This window comes from Ornithorhynchus anatinus, chromosome 7, assembly GCF_004115215.2.
Source record: "Ornithorhynchus anatinus isolate Pmale09 chromosome 7, mOrnAna1.pri.v4, whole genome shotgun sequence".
Classification (NCBI taxonomy): domain Eukaryota; kingdom Metazoa; phylum Chordata; class Mammalia; order Monotremata; family Ornithorhynchidae; genus Ornithorhynchus; species Ornithorhynchus anatinus.
In genome coordinates this window covers 45,516,102-45,538,560 of record NC_041734.1, presented here as the reverse complement: position 1 = coordinate 45,538,560, position 22,459 = coordinate 45,516,102, and the positions used below count along the sequence as shown (strand labels likewise).

Genomic DNA, 22,459 nt, shown 5'->3' with positions numbered 1-22,459 from the left:
CATACCAATCGCTTCCCCTCGAGGATATGGAAGGATTAAGAGAGTTGTCCTAGGTGGAGCATCTCTCTTATAGTGCAAGTCACATCAAGGATAAAGGTGACATGTCCAGGACCTTAGGGACATTCTGATGTCATTGGCAGACTGGCCATTCAAAGATTTTCATAGCTTTTAGTTCTTTCTCTGCCACTCAGCAGCTATCTAAGAGAACTGCTTGATTTAACACCTGTAAAATGGAAGAAGAGTTGAAGTGGCTGAAATAGCAAAAAAAAAAGCTAGCTCTTGTTAGCTATTATGTCATTCGCATTTACTGAGTGCTTACAGTGTGCAAAGCACTGTACTAAGCACTGGGGAGAGTACAATATAGCAGATATGATTCCCTGCCCACATTGAGCTTTCAGTCTCCAAGACATATACCCAGCTTAAAGCTGAAAAAATGTAAGCAGTTTCCAAGCTTCCATGAGCCTCTTAATAATCAAACGAGTTTGTTCTATGTAGGCCTTGATGGTGAGGTCCTTTAACTTCATGCCTCAGTTTCTTCAGCTGTGAAATGGGTATAAGAAGCCTGAACTTTCTTGAATGTGATCTTGTGAATGTGCTTTGAGATCTTTGGAAGAAAGGCATTATTTAAAACTAATGCATATTCAGTCCTTCTAGAACACAGGATGAATCGCCTCATTAAAGAAACCAATCACATTAGATACATGTGAGTTGACCAAAGTGGAACACATGGACACAGCCATTTATTTTGTAACCAGATACATGTGTATTTGGGGGAGAATATTCCCTGTTCTGTAAAAATGTTCTATTCAAATGGCACAGTCAAAACACATGTTAGGGAAGAACTGAATGCATTATCATTTCTAGAGGACAAATAGTGGATAGAGCACAGGTCCGGGAGTTGGAAGAACCTGGGTTCTAATCGCTGTTCCACCATTTGTCTACTGTGTGACCTTGGACAAGTCACTTAACCTCTCCGTGCCTCAGTCACCTCATCTGTAAAATAGGGATGAAGAGTATGAGCCCCATGTAGGAGCTGGACTGTGTCCAACCTGATCAACACGTATCTATCCCAGAGTTTAAAACAGCACTAGGCACGTTGTAAGTGTATAACAAGTACCATATGCTTATTATTATTTGGTACTGATCGTGGCTCAGTGGAAAGAGCCCGGGTTTGGGAGTCAGAGGTCATGGGTTCGAATCCCGGCTCTGCCACTTGTCAGCTGTGTGACTTTGGACAAGTCACTTAACTTCTCTGTGCCTCAGTTCCCTTATCTGTAAAATGGAGGTAAAGACTGTGAGCCTCATGTGGGACAACCTGATTACCCTGTAAAACTACCCCAGTGCTTAGAACAGTGTTCTGCACATAGTAAGCGCTTACCAAATACCAACATTATTATTATAAGCTAATCTGGTTGGATGTGGTCCATGTCCCACATGGGGCTCATAGCCTTAATCTTCATTTTACAGTTGAGATAAATGAGGCTTAGAGAAGTTAAATGACTTATCCAAGGTCACACAGCAGACAAATGGTGGAACCGGGATTAGAACCCAGATCCTTCTGACTCCCTGGCCTGTGCTGTTTCCCTAGGCCACAGTGCTTCCCTTGCATGCAAGGAAAGGATCTCATTGTCAGGAATGCCATCTTCACAATAATAATGTTGGTATTTGTTAAGTGCTTACTATGTGCAGAGCACTGTTCTAAGCGCTGGGGTAGATACAGGGTAATCAGGTTGTCCCACGTGAGGCTCATAGTTAATCCCCATTTTACAGATGAGATAACTGAGTCACAGAGAAGTTAAGTGACTTGCCCACAGTCACACAGCTGACAAGTGGCAGAGCCAGGATTCAAACATTCATTAGCATTTACTGAGCGCTTACCGTGTGCAGATCACTGTACTAAGGACATGGGAGAATACAATATAACAGTAAAAAGAGACATTCCCTGCCCACAACATGCTCACAGTCTAGAGGAGCTTACTCCTGAAATTAGTACAGTGCCTGGCACATAGTAAGTGCTTAATGAATGCCATTAAAAAAAAATGCAAGCTGCCCCCCCTCCTCTGTGCATAAAGATGGTTCCTGAATGTGCTTATGTGTTCATCTCAAAGAGGGTCTGACTGATTTGAATCCCAATTTTTGCAATTTCTGTCCTGGCTGACCTGTCTGCTATAGGGTCTACCAACCTTCTAGTAGTATGCTGCATTGCTTGTAATGGTGCCTCACTATATTGTTTCTACTGCCAGCCTAGGCTGTACATGACCACTTTCAGTTCACTTTACAGCTGTTGATTGGTTATCCTGCCATCATCCATTCTCTTCATATGACCTGTTAGATGTGATTTATTTCATTTTCCAATTCCTTTATTTTGCATAGCATTGTCTATAGTTTGGTCTCTAAACTATAACCATACATTCCCATGGCTGAGTAACACCTGAAATCCCTAGAAAGTGGAAAATAGTTTGGGTAACCTAAAATGACAACTTTCCCCCCGTCTTCCCTATTATGTTTATTTTTGGACGGAGTAAAGTTTATTCCAGTTTTGATTCAAATTTATTCTCAGGTCAGTGTGATTTCTACCCAGTCAAGTACCATACACACTTCAGAAAGGGGTCATTCATTTACTCAGAACTACTTTATCTTGCTAGAGCCAAATGAATAACATCAATTCTAAGAGTATTTTCCTTTTATACTTTCAGATTATAGAGACTGGTAATGCTAACAATAATGATCAGAATAATAATAATATATTAAGGCCTTCCCACGTGGCCAAAAATCATACTAAACAGTGGAGCTGATTCACAATACTGAGATCGAACACAGTCCATGACCCACATTAGGCTGAACTGCTCCAAATTCTACATGGATTAGTCTTAATGTCACCTGCTGTGTAACAAATAATCTTGGAAGCTGCAAATGAATGTTTGAGAAAAGCCCTTATACCAAATCTAAGGGGCTAAATTCAATTCTACCTTTTAGGTTCCTACCAGGTACACCCCATTTGTTTTTCAAGGTAACCTGAGTAGCTTTTAGATCCTGCCATCTGTTGGCATTCAGAATCAGCAATTTCCCAAAAAGTGTTTATCCGAGAGCAACTACTTGGCAACAAAATATTAATATGAAAGAAAATGGAAGCGGCTATGTCCAATCTGACACCTGGGCTTGGTCCATGACTCAAAAATAACAGGAGGGTGGCATTTGGGAAACTCCCCCCAGAGGCCCGACAGTAAATACCCTACTATCCATCCCAATCTCCACTGTGCGTTCATCGCTGTCATCAAGCCTCCTGGGACATTCATTGTGGATAACACCCCTCCCAAGAGAAAACATGGGGCATTTTTGGCAGGGGCCTCCAAAAGCAAGGTCAAAATCACTGATGAAGAATTCTTTGCCCGCAGCCATGTTCTTCATGGCATGTGTTGGAACATGATCCTCACTTGGGAGGGTGGGGGGCATCATTAACTCCAAGGCGGAGTCTCTTCCCCAACCTTCTCACTGAAGGGAATACTTTCATCTAAGCAAATATTAAGGCTTTTTTTGTAATGATATTTCTTAAGCATTTACTATGTGCTAGGCATTGTCCTAAGCACTGGGGTAGATACAAGCTAATAAGGTTGGACAAAGTCCATGTCCACGTAGTACTTACAGTCTGAATACCCATTTTGCAGATGAGGGAACTGTGGCACAGAGAAGTGAAGTGATTTGCCCAGAGTCACACAGCAGACAAGTGGCGGAGTCAGGATTAGAACCCAGGTCCTTCTGACTCCCAGGCCCGGGTTCTATCCACTAGACTCCTCTCTCAACTGCCCCTTAAGGGCAAGGATCATGTCTCCCAATTCTATTGTACTCACCCATGCACCAAGCACAGTGCTCTGCGAACAGTGAGGGGTTAATAAATATCATGCTCTTTGACTGGCCGCATCCCTCCCCAACTCAGCGGCCTGCCAGACATCCTTTTTACTCTCCAACAACCTCCAACAAGAAGCCATCAATGGTTGTCCTTGGGAGAGCTTCTTACTCAGTCCCTGAAGACGTCTGGGGTCGGTCCAAAGAAACAAGGGTAGAGTAAGGCACCTCTTATGTTGGCCCCAAGCACAACTCATTAGTCAGAGAGGGAGCCAACCTGACTGACCAAAGCACCCAGGCCATAAGCCTGGAGCTATACAGGTTCTGTACCTGTTTTCCCTCCTACTTAGTCTGTGAGCCCCACGCGGGGCCTAGGGGCTGTGTCCAACCTGATTATCTTTAACCTACCACAGTGATTGGCACATAGTAAGTGCTTAACCAATATAATAATTATTACTAACCTTTTCACCCCGATAGGGTTTAAAGAGGAAGAATAGTCACAATAGAAAACCGCAGCCATCCCATTCTTCCCTAGAGTGTAAGCGTCTTAAAGGCAGGGATCATTTCTCTCAATTCTATTGTACTCACCCACACATTGAGTACAATGCTCTGCATGCGGTGAGCAGTCAGCCAATATCATGGATTGATTCCCTCTGCTCCTCTGAGGCCTGGTTTCCCATTCTATCTCTCCTGCTCTGTTCTCTGATTGACCCCCACCCCCTCCCAGGCTCAATGGCCTGCCAGGCATCTTTTTTACTCACAAATAGCCTCCAAAAAGAATGTGGCTGCTGAGACTTCCACATCCATTGCAACACCCAACACCTACACACCTCTGAAATTGCCATTAACACAAGCAACTCTCTTCCAAGAAGGGTGAGGTGTAAACATCAGAGATTAGCAGCTTCTGTGAGCTAAATATTTTGCATGGTAAAAAGGTACAGTATGCTTGGCCAAAGAAAACAACAATGAAGCCTGTCTAATTTCTATCTGAAGATTTTATTACCTTAAAGAGGAAAAAGAGAGGGAGTGATAGACACTTTTGAAGTCATGCTGCAATTCGATTTGTTGCCGCTCCAGTTCGGTGGAGCTAAATCGTGGAGCTATTTCTATAGTCACCTTAAACGCCCTAATGTCTCTGCATGCTAAATGAGGGAGGAAAGGATTCTCCTCCCTTCAAGTTATGTACTGGTCGCCTGAATTCAATTAACTCAGTTTTAAGAAGAAAAGATACTTGGGTATTCTCGTGCTGTACACTAATAGGACTCATGAGTGGCAAGGATCATCTTTAGCCCCATAGTTTTTGAGAAACAAAATAAAGGACAAACACATAAATGGAAAGAGGCCCAATAATAATAATAATAATCACCATCTCTGGCCCATAATAGGTTAGAGCATGGTTGTAAAAAAAAAAACAAAACAAAGCCAAAAAAACCCTCCTATTCCTTTAATGTCTACCAGATGACCTTTCTTTACTACTTAGTCTATGTTCTGTTCTTTTTTCCTGCTAATAGCGAGTTCAGATTCCATGGTACCTAAACCTGTCAAACATAGCTAGATCCTGAGAAGATACAGATGTAATTCCTTGGTTCATGTGCCAGTTATGGCCAGAGTTAAGAGCGGATCCCCCTTTCCCTGGATATCGCAGGCCAACCACCCTTAAAACCCATGAGAGAAGTGGAAGGAGGGAATTGTTGAAACTGGGAACTGAGAAGGAATAAACTCTATTTTCTTACAACTCTCAAATAAGCATAACTAGGAGAAGATGTACCATGGCACTCTTTAGCTAATGGAAAAGAGGAAAGGGGCTAACCACCTGTTGAGCCTACAAGATTGATGGAGCCAGTGGAATCTTACCCTAAATAAATGCTCAACTGTTCCCAAACTGAGCTGTAATTAGCCCTCGGATTTCTTTCCTGCTGGGAGCCAGGAACATTCCCATCCATAATTGGGGATATGACGGTGCAATCCTGAAGAGCTGTAACTGGAAGCAGAAAGGCCAGAAACAACAAGGAATAATGCACTTTTATTCAGAGCCAATGCCAGAGGAGGTCTCTGCATTTTCTCCTCCCCTCCAAATAAGGGGAAACACTGGGATTTCTATGCACTTAAGAACCAAAGCACTATATAAAAAAAGTCTTTTGCAAAATCCAGCAAATCCAAGTACTGGGAAAAAGACTGTGTTCAGCATCCCTGCTTTAAAAGATGCATCTACTATTGATCACCTAAATCTGATCAAGCTCTGATGAAGCCATTGTTCCTAGATCCTTTTCTGAGAAACTCATGGCATTTGAGAAGCAGCGTGGCTCAGTGGAAAGAGCATGGGCTTTGGAGTCAGAGGTCATGGGTTCGAATCCCGGCTCGGCCACTTGTCCGCTGGGTGACTTTGGGCAAGTCACTTAACTTCTCGGTGCCTCAGTTACCTCATCTGTAAAATGGGGATTAAGACTGTGAGCCCCACGTGGGACAACCTGATTCCCCTGTGTCTACCCCAGCGCTTAGAACAGTGCTTGGCACATAGTAAGCGCTTAACAAATACCAACATTATTATTATTATTTTATGGTATTATCTAATTTCATAATGGACATCTTTATCCATTTTACAAAGAGGGTGGCAGTCAAAGACAGAATTGAGGACACCTGATTCATCCACCAATGCACAGCACTGCAGACTCCATAAATAAGGTCACAGAAATTGGGCTGGAAGAGCAGAAGGGGGAGTCAGAGAAGTCACCAGAATTGCATTTGAAGTTCTCTGTGTTTTGCCGATTCCAAATGTTTCATTTCCTTGTTCAGCAGAACTCCATTTCTGCTTCTAGGATAGCAATGCACTCTTAGAACAAGAAACCTGAGAGGTAACTCTGTTCACTGATGTGTGGGCTGACTTCTAAGCCACTTACTTAAAAAATATACCAGGAGAATGTCCAAACCGTCTTTGAAGTCAGCAGAAAGACAGGATTTGGAAAATAGGCTCGAGCTTTGCCTCGTCACTCAGATTGGAGCAACAGAATGTCGTGATGACTTCAGACAGCTTCTTCTTAATTAAGAGCTACCTTAACCCTCCAGAACAATCGAGGCTTCTAGTCAGGAAAGCCAGAGTAACCAACAGAACCAGCACTCTTCTCATTTTTTTTCCAGTTATGCAACGCTTGGAGGTTATGTGCAGGTTCAGCTGTTTGCTCTGTGCTTTCATAATTAGATTGTCTAGACAGGAGATGTTGCTAGAGCAGTAAGAAAATATTTTACAAGGTGTTCCACAGAACCACAGTTATAACAGTGATTATAACGTACTGACAGACACAAGCCCAGCAGAATCAGGCTGGGATTAGAGCCGGTTTTACCTGGAGCGAAGGCCCTTTGAAACTCTCTCGCTCTGAACAGGATGCCAAATTAGAGCTCTGAGGGCAAAGAAGCGATTTTGCAGCCTTTGATCCTGGAGAGGCAGCCTGAAGGAGATGCAGTCACGTCTTACACTCTTCCAGCCTCCCTCCAAATGCTGATATTGATACTCCCTGAATAGAGCTAGGTGGTATTTTGAATGCACAGGGATGGTTCAAGACAGAGTTCACCAGGAGTAATAGGGCATAATGATAGTTGTGGTATTTGCTAAGCACCCACTATAGGCCAAGAACTGTGCTAAGCACAGGGGTAATAATAGTAACAATAATAATAACAACAGTATGTGTTAAGTGCTTACTAAGCATCAAGCACTGTTCTTTCCAAGTCCTGGGGTAGATAAAAGATAATCAGCTTGGACACAGATTCTGTCCCACATGAAGCTCACCATCTTAGTAGGAGGGAAAACAGGTAATTAATCCCCATTTTACAGAGGAGGAAATTGAGGCACAGAGCTGGTAAGTAACTTGCCTAAGGTCAAACAGTAGGCAAGTGGTGGAGACAGGATTAGAGCCCAGGTTCTCTGACTACCGGCCAGTCCTCTTTCCACTAGGCCACATTACTTCTCATTTTAGGATGCCAGCTTCACCCATGATTTCATTCTCACTTTATTTGGGTTCTCTTCTCTCTTCGGGCATTCAAAATTTGATGGACCAACATAGAAGAGAAAGTTAGAATAGGTTAAGACATTTTTTTTTTGTTGAATACAAGTGAGTAGCCTTTCCTTACTTCTGTTAAAGGATAAGTACCAGTGCTCAATAAGGGTTAACCTTCACAGCAGGAGGCTCAATTTTGAGGATAGGTAAAGGAAACTGGAGAGGAACTTCATGCCCCTCTTCAAGCTATCAAATAGGTTTTCAGAGCTTCCCAGATGCATTCTATGAAAATTATTGAGAATCTTCTGCCTCTCCTTAACCCCATAGTCAAGCTTGGATCTGAAATTGGATAACTCAAGGAACACAGGCTATGATATTCATTGACATATGATCAGAATCTTAAAAAGCACAGATGCTTTCCCTAGCTCTCCACAGGGAAGGCAAATTTCAAAACAATTAAAGGGAGGAAATCTCCACAATTACAGGATTGTCAGTAGCTTGAATTCTAAAAATCACTGTCTAGGTTGCCACTGAAATACAAACAGAACCAAAAGCAGAAGATGCTTAGAAAATGTTTGAGGACAGGGCAGGAGGGAGACCCAGAAAGACAGAGACAAACAAACAAACAAAAAAAGCACAGGATAGCTCTGATTGCTTGCAAGTATTTCCTCTTGCCCCTGGCTATATTATAGAATGCTCTGGGTTGGGGGTTGGGTGGCGGCGGGGTGAGGGTGGTGGAGGGTGGGGAGGGAGGTAAGGTGCTTAGAAAGGAGTTTACATCCCACATATTCTTTTTCAGGAAAGACATTCGCTAATTAATTTTATTTGTTTCTTCATGCCCTGAGACCAATAAGATAAAGTAGGTCAAGATCCTAAAGGAATCCATAATTGGAATTAGAACTCAGCTGCCTTGGTTTACTTTGGTAGGATCTTGCCCACTGTATAGAATGGCTATTAAAACTCACTTCTAGGCCTCATTGATCCTACAGTAGAACCTGGATTATTCATTAGTAGGTACGGATAATTCCTTGGCTTGTGTTTGTCTAACCCACTTTGGCTATACATTCATTAGTATTTGTGAAAAATGGAATACCAAAGAATGCAAAACCAATTCAGATTGTTTGAGAGTAGGTTGTTTCCTCATCTTCAAGTGCCTTGTATTATTCCTCTGGACAGATTATGATTTTCTTTTTCTTTACTTTGCTGTTCAAAGTGCTTGGAAAGCTTCCATTTCAAGGTTAGTATTTATTGGGTGAGTTCTCTTTCCATTTTTCAGAGGATTTTAAGCACAGTAGGAATAAAATAACTACTGAAAAAATTTATAACTGGGAATATGCCCAGTGATAAATAGAAAATAGTTAGGAACTCTTATACCACTCCCACGTTCCTTTCACAAATGTTTGTCAGACCCTAAGGGGAGTTTCCACCCTAGAAACTCACAATCAAGGCAGCTTTTAACCTTTGGCGATGATTCAGCCCTTTTACCATTTCCCCATTCCACCTACCTATCACTGCATGCTCTAATGCAAAGAGAATCTACCTTCAATCTCACCAAATAAATGATCCACAGCCTTGAGTTGTTCCCCCACCCACCATTCCTTTAAACACAAGGCAATTGGTGATTAAAACAAAACAACTCAGTTTATAAGCACTACATACATGGGCTGTGTTGAAACATGTCACCGACAATATTCTTATTTGGCATTCATAGGCCGCCATTCATAATAGTTATGGAAATTCACAGAGGTTACACACACACACACCCCACCCCCACCCTATGACCTAGTGGATAGAGCACCGGCCTGGGAATAAGAAGGTCTTGGGTTCTAATCCCAGTTACGTCACTTGTCTGCTGTGTGACCTTGGGCAAGTCACTTTACTTTTCTGTGCCTCAGTTCCCTCGTCTGTGAAATGGGGATTAAGACTGTGAGCACTATGTGGGACAGGGATTGTAGCCAACCCAATTATCTTGTACCTACCCAGCACTTACTGCCTAGCACACTGTAAGCACCTAACAAATACCCCAATTATTATTACACACACATGACCAAATATAGCCCATGCAAATGTGCACATGAGGCTGCATTACCATCTTGCCATTATTTTCAGTCCTCTAAATGAGGAAAGGTTTACCAAACACAATCTTCTCTACTGAAAGGGTTACGGTCATGAGAGTGTCTAGCCCAGTTCTACCATTGGCATCCTGTGTTACCTTGTGCATTCTTTCTGTGCTTCCGTTTCCTTATCTCAGAAAAACAATGTCTATTTCTCCCTTCACAGGGATATTATCAGAGCAATATGAAAAATATACAGGAGCTTTGTAAAAATAAGTGTTATACATTATAATAATAATGGTATTTAATAATAATTATTATTATTATTAGGTTCTGATAGATTTCAGCAAACCCTAGAATGCCTTCCTGACACTGCTATAAAATGCTTATATCCACCCTGGAGTTTGGCAAATATATGTTCTCTAATCTATTTATCTGTAAGGTTTTTAAACCAGCTCTTCCCATACCTTTTCAGGGCTCCAGAAATTGTGATGAGTTCTGATGAGAATCACAATACTGGTGCTGAGGATAATGTGTTCCCTCTTTATTATGATCCTACTTGCCCACCTCCTCCATTTCTTTCAGGTCCAGAACCCATCCTAATCTGCAATGGCTCCTTTCCTCTTCTTTGGAACACTGAGTTAAAAGAGTTTGGTTCTCCCTTAAGGCCTCTGCACCTGACTCTACAAGTGACCAAGATTTGAAAAAGGCCCAATACTCACGTATCCAAAGACTTCCCAGGAAAGGCAAATTTGCCCAGGCAAATACGATCGATGTATTTCAGTGGGATTCGCTGAAACTGGACACAGCTGAGCATGATGAAGTCATACTTGCAGATCAAAAGTGTCTCGTCAGTGATCACCACAATTCTCTCCTTCTCATTGTTCCAGTGGTCCACCCTGTGAAGGAGAGTTATTCAGTGGAAGAGGATTAATATTATAACCGTCCTAGAAAGCAAGCCGTTTGTTCATTGAGGGAAATTCCAGAAGCTACTGAAACGGATAAGTGTGTTCTACTCATACGCTGCTGTTTCCATTTCACTATCTGTTTCATTTGTTCCATGGAACATATTTTACTTGGGTCTCTAATACAGTACTTCTAAGCAGCTTCCAGGTTTCTTGTAGGTTATTTTTTTAAACTAAGAAGGTAATTTGACTTTATTGTGCTCACTTCTGCAAAGTGGTTCTCTCATATGATTTCTGTACCAGATCCTGTCCACTTCTCTGAATCAAATTTAGGATATTATCATTTTTGGGGACCTAGGATTAGTTTTTCAGAAAACAATTATCCTCCCTGAAAGCCACCTCTACTTCCGGTTCTGAGTTAGCAGAACTTTGTGAGGATAAGTGAAGTGTCTCACCATTATTACCTGGTCAAGTGCATAGCTTCCCTTACTCTTTCCATTTTTTTCCTACTCTCTTTCCTTATCCTGATCTTTATCACCAGTGCTGTGCTATTACAATATTTTTATGGTTCAGGCATTTCTAACCATGGAGATTCCATGGCACTCTTGACTGATTAGATTTTCATGATCACTACCCATTTTCCTATAAGGATCTTTTTAACCTGGAAACACTCTTGAGAAATTACTTTTCTTCCCTCAGGAAAGTCTAAAAAACTGGCAGCTATATCAAGTTTCTCACTAGATGTCATTCATTCAAATTTACCCATTTTATCCCCTTTGTTTTCTAGCATTAGTGAAGGAGTATTCATAGTTACTTCTTTCCCTTTGTCTGGGCCAACTAGTTGGTTCTTTTCCTAACAGGATCAAAATTGAGCTAAATCAGGTCTTAGAGTGGGGTAGAAAGGAAGTGATGGAAATGGAGCAGACCATAGGAGTACACCATAGGGAACTTCATTTAACTGCCAACTAGTTAAGATGATGTCCTACTCAGTCCTTGGCATGATCACAGAGATGCCAAGATCACAGCCACAGGGGCACAATGCAGGACAGAGGAATTGTAGCCACTGCCCAATCTCCGGTCAGGGATATCACCTCTGTTTTATCACCTATAACATCTACACCACTGAGAAACATGTGCAAAGTGCAGGTTTCTTCTTTCCTTTATGTATCCTGGAGCCACATACACAATTATAAAGCCTTCAGGATATGAGTAGGAGTTCTCCTGGACCCAGGAGCCCACCTGCATATCCATGTTAGGGATTACACTGGATGAGCAGTTATTACTCCAATTATTCAATGTTGGGAGCAGTTATTACGGCACATAGCTGAAAGGGGGAGGTGGGAGATTACACCTTGGGAACTTGTGTCTCTGGACACAAGCAGACACTTGATGGACCTCAGTCTAGCGGCAGGAAGAATCATTAATCTTCCTTCCCCAAACCTTGGTCAAGATGGAGTTGGTGGGGAGCAATTAGGTCTGGGAGGTAACCTGCAGGTTTTTCTCTTCTAACCCCATCCCAGGTCCTGGCTCACCACATCCCGCCTCAGCCAACATCGGGTAGCTCACTTGGATTCTCTTGCTCCATAATGTATCTAAGGACTTAAAATCAAACCCCCTGATATGGTCATGAATTCCACACAGAGTGTCATCTGGGAAGATGTGTGACCCGTAGTGTTTGATGAAGCCAACTCTTTTTGGAGTTGGGTTTTCTCAATAATGTAGCTTCAAGGCAGGTGGATAAATCTGCAATTAAATAGTGGTCAGTAAACAGAAAGCACCACAAGGGAAAGATCAGAAGAACAGGGATGAGTGACAGCAGCCATAGAAACTGAAGAGCAGATTGTCACAGTTGGGGGTCCAACCAAGTGCCTGATTGCCAACTTATGGGCAGGGGATTTGGTACATGGTCCTGATGATGATTTCAAAGTGCCAGAAGTATTGGGCAGCAATCCAATCAGGATTCCCTAGGTAAACATTTTCCAAACGCTTTCAGCTGAAGAGCTCACAGCAATTCACAACCGGGACCTGATTTTGAGTGGGCTGAAGGATAGGAGGGGTCAAATGGCAAAAAGGCATTTTGTAACTTTGCGGAAAAATGAATTTGAAGCCCTGACAAGGATCTCATCATAAGTCTTTCACTTTGAATTAATGACTGGGGTGGGCGGGGGAGAGAAGTGAATGTTCCAGATCCCTTGTGCACACATGAGAGAAGGCAGGACACAACTTTGAAAATGATGAATGACTATGTAAAGGACCCAGACAAGTAGTATTGCCTAGTGGAAAGAACATGGGCCTGGGATTCAGAGGACCTGGGTTCTGATTCTGGCTCTATCAATGGATGCTGTGTGACCTTGAGCAAGTCAGTCAAGTGTATTTATTGTTTACTGCGCTCTGTGTCCAATCTGACCATCTCATATGTACCCCAGTGCTTCCTACAGTGCTTGGCACATTGCAAGTGTTTAAATACCACATTTACTATTATTATTATTAGACAGTTCTCCAGTAAGATGTAGAACAGTTCTCTCATTTCTTACACAGATCTGAAGTTGATTAAGAATTGAGAGAGTTCAGTTTCCTGTTTACCCACAAACAGGGCAGACCCCCTCCTTCTGCTAATACATCTGATTAGCTGCCTCAGCCAGGATCCTTTCTCTGACCTGGTTTCATTTTTTATTAGCTTATAAAAGCTTTAAGACTGGGTTTTAAAGTGTCAGAGTCCTTTCAACAGTCCTTCCTCTCTCAGGTGAATCCCAAGTCCTTCCTCTAAATAAATATTTATTGAGTGTGTACTATGTGCCGAGCACTATACTAGGTGATTGGGGAGTACAATAGAGCAGGTAGACACGATTACTACCCGTAAGGAACTGTTTCCACTAAATTTAGCACTAGAGTGCTTATATAATTTTAGCTCTGTGGAGAAGTAAATGTAGCATTCATTTCTTATTGCAGCAGGAGAGTTGGAAATGATCATTTTTACTATCACAAGATCAATTCATGCATTCAGTTGAATTTTCATTTCTTGAAACTACCCGAGGCTAAGTAAGCTCTAAAATTCATTTTTGTAAAAGAGTGATGCATGTAAGATATTCTTATTGCCTTTCTTAAAATCACCACTTTTAAAATAGGTTTGTTGCTACTTTGAGTGAACTAACCAAAGAGGAGAAACTGTTTCATGCTGTTACTGGTGTCTCTCTACATAAAGATGTAGGAAAACTTTTGTCCTTTGGGTTCAAATGTGACATCGTTGCTGGTGAGGTTATATGAATGTGACTGCAGTTACTGAAATGTTTCGGGGAATATTGCTGTGCAAAGTACCCATCTGTGTGTCTGTCTCCAAAGTCCTGAAATTGGCATGTCAGTCCACAAGGTGGCATAAAGTGCACCTCTTGTTGCACTAGAGAAATACATCAAATCCCCTAAAAAGGGCGGTAGTTGAAGAGATTAGCTATACAGGAGTTACTCTTGACCAGGAAGAATGTACAAGCCTGAACAAGATCATATCTCTGCGATGCTCTTGAAACAGATTAAGTTGAACCAGCCAATTCTGAAGGAAACTCCCACCATGACTACCGCTTCTAAGGACTGAACTGAAATTTAAATGATCTATGATGAGACTATTTTCAAAAGGGAAAGATTTAGGGAAAGATAGCATTCTTTTTAGGAACACAGTGCTCTGCTGTGACGCATTCTGCATTTAATTGACTTGCAGAGTGCTCAATTCAGGGAAAACACGCCTGCTTATAAATGGTTTTCAGTTTGATTTTCAGTTTCTGCTTTATATTTTTTTTAGATTTATATGGCATCTCTCCATTAAAGAGCTCAAGGTGTGTCCTGAGGCCTTTTAATCATGCCTCAACCAATTTCAATCATGTATTCTTGGTGCTACAGAGCCTTGCAAGGTCCAGAAGCCCCAGACTGCTTCATTCCCTCTGTCCAGCCCAGGGCTTGCTGTGGTACACTGTGATGGTGGCAGCTGTGAATGGCACACGCTGTAAACTCATAAACTCTCCCAAGGCCTGCTTGCCTCGGGGGTCAAGGAATTCCCCAGGTCCATATAGAACTTAACAGGTTAGACAGTATCTAACTGCCTTTCACTGTGCCCAGGATTTCCAGTTCCCAAATGTAGCTCTTCTGTTCACCCTTGGTCTGTTCAGTCAGTCAGTCAGTCAGTCAAATGAATTTATTGAGCACTTATTATGTGCAGAGCACTGTAAGAAGTGCTTGGGAGAATACAACAATAAACAGGTACATTCCCTGCCCAAACAAGTTTATGATCTAGAGGGGGAGACAGGCATTAATACAAATAAATTATACATATATGTTGCTGGTCTCCTTTGAGCTTTTTAATCTCATTCTCTAATTCAAAGGCTGTTTTGCAGGTGGTTTTAATTCAATTCCTGGATTGCCCACTATTAGAATGTTAAAGGTCTTCATCCTTTCAGTAATCTGTGACCCCAGAGGCACTAAGTGAAACACCCAGTAAGGTTCGAACACAGCTTCTGGCCCCTGGCAGAAAATATTCTCGGCATTCTATTTAGAGTAGCAGTAGATTCATTCATTCATTCAATTGCATTTATTGAGCACTTACTGTGTGCAAAGCACTATACTAAGCATAGAAAACTTCTGAGACTGCAACAGCCTGGTACCACTGTAAAGTGGTACTCGTCTTCCCCACAGTTGTGACGTCAGATGTGAATACAATACCAGGAAAGTTCAGCTTCCTAAGTAAAATGTGAGAAATCAACACAAAGGCAGAGACAGAGAGGGAATGGAAAGTAGTCAAATGTCATTTACAGTATAAAAGTTTTCAACTTCTGGCAAACATATGTCCCTAAACCTTCATACTGAAAGCAGACTGAGGGGATAAAAGGGAAGATTTTCTCAGTCTCCCACTTTCCTCCCTGCCCTGGGGAGGCAGGGCCAGAAACAGCTCCCAGAACTGTGGGTAGAGGTCACAATAGCCAAGCTTCAGTGGATCCCCATGAAACTCTGGAATGTAGGAGTTAAAAAAGCAGCCACCATCACACTTTGCAACTCTACTGAAGGCTACCTAGGCCCTGGATTCCCAAGCTGTCCAGGAGCTCCCCATTTAGGTACACCTATCCCACTTCTCTCCTCCCTCCCTGGCTCATTGTTTCCTGGTACGTAAAAGATGCAGAAAAGATGGACCCAACCATCAATGACAACATAGACCTTGCTTTCCTCTTATTGTCTTGACTTATGCTGTCGAGCCATCTCCGATCCATAGCGACACCATGGACACATCTCTTCCAGAGCACCTCCATCTACAATCATTCTGGTTGGGTGGCCATAGAGTTTTCTTGGTAAAAATATCAAAGTGGTTTACCATCTCCTCTTTCTGTGCAGTAAACTTGAGTCTCTACCCTCGATTCTCTCCCGTGCCGCTACTCCCCAATGGTTTCTATTAAGGGGAGTGGGCAGAGGTGACGTGTTTTTCATTTTTCTAAGTGAGAAACCTGACCTAACAGCAATGAGAGATAACTAGAAACAAGAGACTCACTAGTTTGTGGGTCCTCGATAATGGTTAAGATGGAGGCACCGGCCCCTATTCCCTCCAACGCAGAGGTCCTCCCGGGTATTCCCCAGTGCCCTCCTGTTTTATTTTCCCTGTCACAGCCTCCCTTCTCATTAAACCTTCTCAGAGGCTATTTGAATGGGACTAGCCGAGGCAGATAGCACATTTTGCAACTATTTAACCACCAGAGGGCAACAGCAAACCAGTTATTCCCAATCTCCAACTTCAGACTGCTGGCTCTCAGGGTTAACAGCCAAAGGCTAACACCTGCTGCATCGAGTCTCTTTAAGGAGCCCCAAACGCAAATCTAAACCTTAATAAGCATAAAAATAATAACAGTAATTGGGATATTTGTAAAGTGCTTACTGTATGTTAAGCATTGGACTAAGCACTGGGGGTGACACAAGATAATTAGGTCAGACACAGTTACTGCCTCACATGGGGCTCCCGTCTAAGTAGGAGAGAGAACGGGGATTGAATCCCCACTCTACAGATGAGGAAACCGAGATAAATTAAGTGACTTTCCCAAGGTTAAACAGCAGGCAAGTGGAAGAGCCAGGATTACACTAGAGCTCCTCTGACTTTCAGGCCTGTGGCCAATCCACTAGGCCACACTGCTACTTCTTAACAGGAGGCAATAACATTTTTGGGATCATTATTTGTTTCTGGGAAGTGTTCCTCTGTCCAAATGTGACAGACACATAAGGAATGAGACAAGGATGAAGATAATTGCAGGAGAGGTGGGATACTGTTAGACTGAGCCAAGAGGAGTGAAAATCTTTGCTTCTCTTGCCACATTCCTTACTCTGTGAGCTTGTTGAAGGGTCAAGGACAGTATTTATCTCATCCATATATTTTTTTCTCAGTCCTTAGTAAAAGTGCTTGGTACAGTAGGTGTTTGATAAATGTCATTACTGCTATGACTGCAACCTCTGATTATTAATGTTCTCCTACTAATAATAATTACAGTATTTGTTAACTGCTTACTATGTGCCAAGCACTGTACTAAGCTCTGGGGTTGTTGTAAGCAAGTTGGGTTGAACAGAGTTCCTGTCCCACGTGGGGCTCACAGTCTCGCTCTCCATTTTACATATGAGGTATCTGAGGCCCAAAGAAGAAGTGACTTGCCCAAGGTCACAGCAGGTAAGTGGCAGAGTCGGGATTAGAACCTATGACCTTCTGACTCCCAGGCCTGTGCTCTATCCACTATGCCATGCAGAAGTCATTGGTCTTTATGGGGAGGGTACTTCCTATTTCAGTGAGACAACAAGCATATTCCTGACCTTAGTTAAGGGCCTGATGACAAGAGGGATAGAACAATCAATACTGAGAAGCACCATGGCCTAGTGGAATAAGTACAGCTCTGCGAATTAGACAACATGGGTTCTTATCCTGCTCCACCACTTACCTGCTGTGTTACCTTGGGCAAGTCACTTGGCTTCTCTGTGTCTCAGTTTCCTCAATTATAAAATGGGGATTAAGACCAAGCCCCATGTGGGACAGAGACTGTGTGCAACATGATTATCTTGTATCTTCCCCAGCGCTTAGTACAGTGCCTGGCACATAGTGCTTAACAAATATTATAATTATTATTACAAAAAAAATCAGCCAGCTAACAAACTCCCTCTATAGAACTAACCTTCTATCCTCTGCTAGTGACTTCCTTCTGGAGGCTCCAGCCTCCTTGAAAATCCTACTGGACTTGATCCTATGGAAGACAAACAGCTAGTACCAATCACATCAGACTCCCCTATTTCTTGTATGTCCAGATCATGATCTAGATGGCAGCAAAGCAGCAATATGTGGTAACCTGAATCCTGGCCTGGGCAGGGAAGGTGTTTAGCAAGAGAAATGGTCCCAGGAAAGCAGTAGTAGAGTCTTCTCTGACTAAGAGAGTGTTCCCTGTTGTCTCTGTGGAGGCATGAAACTCCACTCTGAGCGGTAGCTGCTGTTTTCCACAAAGTCGGTGGTGGAATTTTAAATGCCCTATTCTGACACTCCAGTGGATTCAATCCAGTTTGGAACAGGATTACTTCCCTACCCAAACTGCCCCATAGCAATAACCCCCACCAGACTGAGTCTTTAAAAGAAGTTCCTTTGTTAGTTTGGGATTTAGCCAATGGATGAATGTCCAAAGAATGTAAAAACCTCAAGGAAGGGGAGCTCTTGTTTTGTTTATATTTTCTACATCCCTACACAATGAGATCCAGGCTTCACTCTGGAAGATTGTGGAGTGAGACAGCTATAATAGGGAAATGCCTGCTGGGATTATGCCATCAGTGTTGAAGGTTTCTCTCTGAAAAAACATTAAACGATAATAATGGCATTTGGTATACTCGTACTATGTACCAAGCTTTTTACACACTTTGTACCACTGTATTAAGCTCTGGGATAGATACAATCAAATTGGCTTGGACTCAGTAGCTGTCCCATGTGGGGCTCAGTCTCAATCCCCATTTTATAGATGAGGTAACTGAGTCACAGAGAAGTAAAGTGACTTGCCCAAGTTCACTCAGCAGAGAAGTGGCAGAGCCAGGATTAGAACCCATGACCTTCTAACTCCCAGACCTGTGCTCTATCCACTACCTTATGCACCTATGTGGTAGACAGGCTCAGGAGCAATTCTGAAAAATAGCTGGATAGTTTGGGAAGATATTCTGGCAGCTTTCTAACTTAAAAAAATTATTCAAAGTGCTTATGATTTGCCAAGCACGGTACAAAGGCTGGGTTAGATACAACATAATCAGGTCAGGCATAGTCCTTGTCTCACATGGAGCGCACAGTCTAAGTAGGAGGGAATATTATTGAATGTCCATTTTCCAAATGAGGAAACAGACACAGAGAAATGACTTTTCCAAGATCACGCAGTAGGAAAGTGGCAGAGGCAGGATTATAAACCAGGTTCTCTGACTCCTAGGCTGGACTCTCTCCGCTAAGCTATAGTGCTTCCTCCTGGCGATCTATAGTGCTTCAGTATAGCATCAGCACCATGACTCATTAGCTCAGGTGATAAACAAGTTTTAAACAAATTTTTTTCTGGCATTTGACAAAGGGCTGCATTCTTCCTACCTAGACACTTGTTGCATTCCACAAGAACATAAGTGGACAAGAGAGTGGGAGTGAGTCCTCACAATCCACTTCTCCGTAATCAATTCCTTCAGGTAGATTCTTCTTTCCCAAACTTCCATTAGAGGCCCAAGACCCTTCCATCATCATCATGTTCTCCAAGCACTTAGCATCGGGTCTTGAACCTGGTAAGTAGTTAATAAGTACAGTTGATGAGGATACAACCTAATTTAGAAGGGTTCACAAAGATCTCAAAAATGTCAGACTTGATTAACCCCCAACTATTTCTTGTCTAATTACTAGAAGACCTGAGTTTCCTCTAGTATTTTAGATAATAAATCTCAGGGATTTTAAAGAACAGGTCTAGCTGGAGAGTGAGATGGGCCAGAAAAGTCCACAAAATCAATACCCTTCTGGAGGGGGAGTCTCATGTTTGAGCACTGACAGCATCTAATCAACCACCTCCAAATTCTGCCCACTGGAGAGAATGATGGAATCTGAGTCCCTGGAATTCCCTCATTACATCACTGCAAGAGCCTGTGAACAGGAACCTTACTCTTTCTGTCTCCACTGTAACCCTAAACAGTGCATTACACATCAGTTCTTAATAAGAGCAATTTGAAAAAAGTGTGGAAAAGGAGAAAGAAGGTGGGAGAGTAATGAGGGGAGGGATGAGGGGGCAGCGAAAGCTCATACAGATAAGCCTGTTTAGTCCTGGCTCTCTCCCCAGGGATGTTTCTCTATTGCTCTAAATACTCTGCATGCCTAAATTGTGCTTCCCAACCCTGCCCTCCTTAGGGAGATGGGAAAGAGCCAACTCACTTTTTCTTAGCAGCCAACTTCCCCCTCTCCACCACACCTACAAACAGTTCTGAAAATTAGTTGAAAAACAAATTAATGATTTCAGACACACACTCCCCCTCCCTTTTTCTCCACCAAACAACTGAACAATTTATGTTTCCAATAGTATGCTGAGAACCGGAAGAACATAGAGTCAATCAAAGCAAGGGCTTCCCGAAATGGCTTCACCCTCTAAATGAGGATCTCCCAAACCCAAATTTCAGGAGATCCACTACAGTCCAAACTTATGCCCTGGCAAGCAAACAAGGGCTGTCTATGAGGAGGAGGATGAGAGTGTAGGATAAAGGGAGGAAATGAGAAATCCACATGCCTTTCCCTCCACTTTTATTTTTAAAGTTGGTAATAATATTTGCCTTTTATTTTTAATGTTGGTAATAATATTTACCTACTGTACAAAGTCATAAAGTAAACTCATTGCAAATGATTCAGCCCTATAGATATGAATAGATTCATTCCTTCAGACCCATCACTTTCAAGTTTTACCCACAGTAAGAGAAGCAGCATGATAGACTAGGCAGAGGTTGGCAATCTTGTAGCCAAGAGAGGCTTAAGTGGTTGGTTTGAATTCAAAAGGGCATACATACCATCTTCTAGTGAACGTTCAGTTCAAACAGACAGCGGCTGAGCTCGTTGTGGGCAGGGAATCTCTTATTGTTATATTGTTCTCTCCCAAGTGCTTGGTATAGTGCTCTGCACATAGTAAGTGCTCAATAAATACAAATGAATGAGGGCCAGGGCCAGAGTCAGGCCCTAAACTGAAATCCCATCACGGAAGCCTGAACATTCCCTTCTAACCCGGGTGAAAGATTAGAGCGTGCTTCAGGCTGTTTGAAGTCAGTAGCCTTTGTCCAACCTGAGGGCCCCATGAATTGGGCATGAGTCTGCAAAAGTATGATCGAAAAACTAGTTCTGGCACTGCCACTGTCTTCCTTACCCAAATCAATTATTTGGTCTCAGTTGAGGGATGAGAACTTCTGCCCCCACCTACTTCAAAAGGACATCACAATTCTTGAACTCTCCAAAAGGAAAGGGCTGTAGATCAATTATACCCAGTCTCATTCAATGTCCAGCTTTGACAATTTTAAAGAAGCACTTTTTGTCACATCTGAAGGAACTATTTTGAAAAGAAAGTAGTGATGTCCCAGAACTCCATGAAGATTGTTGTCATTTTGACTACACTAATTGCAACAGGTTAACAGGTTTCATGCTGAATATCACTTCCTAAGTACTGGAAAAAATACAGTATGTGCTACCAACTTGATATTTACCATTTCTCCTTTAGAATTCCAGGCATTTTAACTAATGGTTACATTACGGGTGAATATCATCTTGGGATTAATATGTCATTAAAAATTAGAGGGCCCAGGACAGGGAATACATCTGCCAACTCTGTTGTCCTGTACTCTCCCAAACACTTAGTACAATGCTCTGCACACAGTAAGCATGAAATACTACTCATTGTACCAAAGTAACTGCAGATCTAAAGACCCTTAAGATGACTAAAGAGGTTTGTGTTAGGAATCCACATGACAGGGAGATTCTGGCCCTCAGAATTACTGCTCAAGGAAGCAGTGTGGCTTAGTGGAAAGAATACAACGTGACAGACCATCTGGGTTCTAATCCTAGGTCTGCCACCTGTCTACTGAGTGACCTTGGGCAAGTCACTTAACTTCTCCATACCTCAGTTTCTTCATTTACAAAATGGTGATTCAATACCTGTTCTTGGACTCTGAGAACCCTAAGAAGGACTGTGCCTGACCTGATTAACTGTATCTACCCCAATGTTTACCATATAATAAGCTCTTCAAAATCACATTTAAAATGGTCATTATTAGATCCCTAGGGTCTGATCTGGACCTCAGGAAGCCACTGCTCAAAGGAGCAGACTCCCCGGGGAGCCCTACATTGAGCTAGTTTCTATCCAAGCCCAGAAGGACTTGGCAGAACAAAATGGGCCTTCCAAATCAAAGAATTTGGTAAGCCAGTGGTTTGAAAGCTCTGTTTCTGTCATTCTGGGACCACACCCACCACAAGTCTTCCCTGTTGAAAAGGAACACTTTCATGGTCTATTTTAACAGTTACAGATATTTTCACAACCAACACTGTTGTCCTCCAAACCCACTTGAATCCAAGAGGTACCATAGCCTCTGGGCAAGGCATAAAAGGAACCTCAAGGTTCATCTCCTCAGTCAGATATGTTCCCAG

The 22,459-nt window shown here is 42.5% G+C and overlaps 1 protein-coding gene across 5 annotated transcripts in view; it reads right to left on the bottom strand.

The window, feature by feature from the left end:
* The window catches only part of TPRG1 (tumor protein p63 regulated 1), a 186,105-nt gene that overhangs the window by 54,190 nt on the left and 109,456 nt on the right, over positions 1–22,459 (bottom strand). For all 5 annotated transcript variants that reach the window (XM_029068393.2, XM_029068397.2, XM_001512049.4 and 2 more), the window contains one exon: positions 10,609–10,785. In XM_029068393.2, the coding sequence (XP_028924226.1) occupies positions 10,609–10,785 (177 nt within the window). The remainder of the gene's footprint in view (positions 1–10,608; positions 10,786–22,459) is intronic.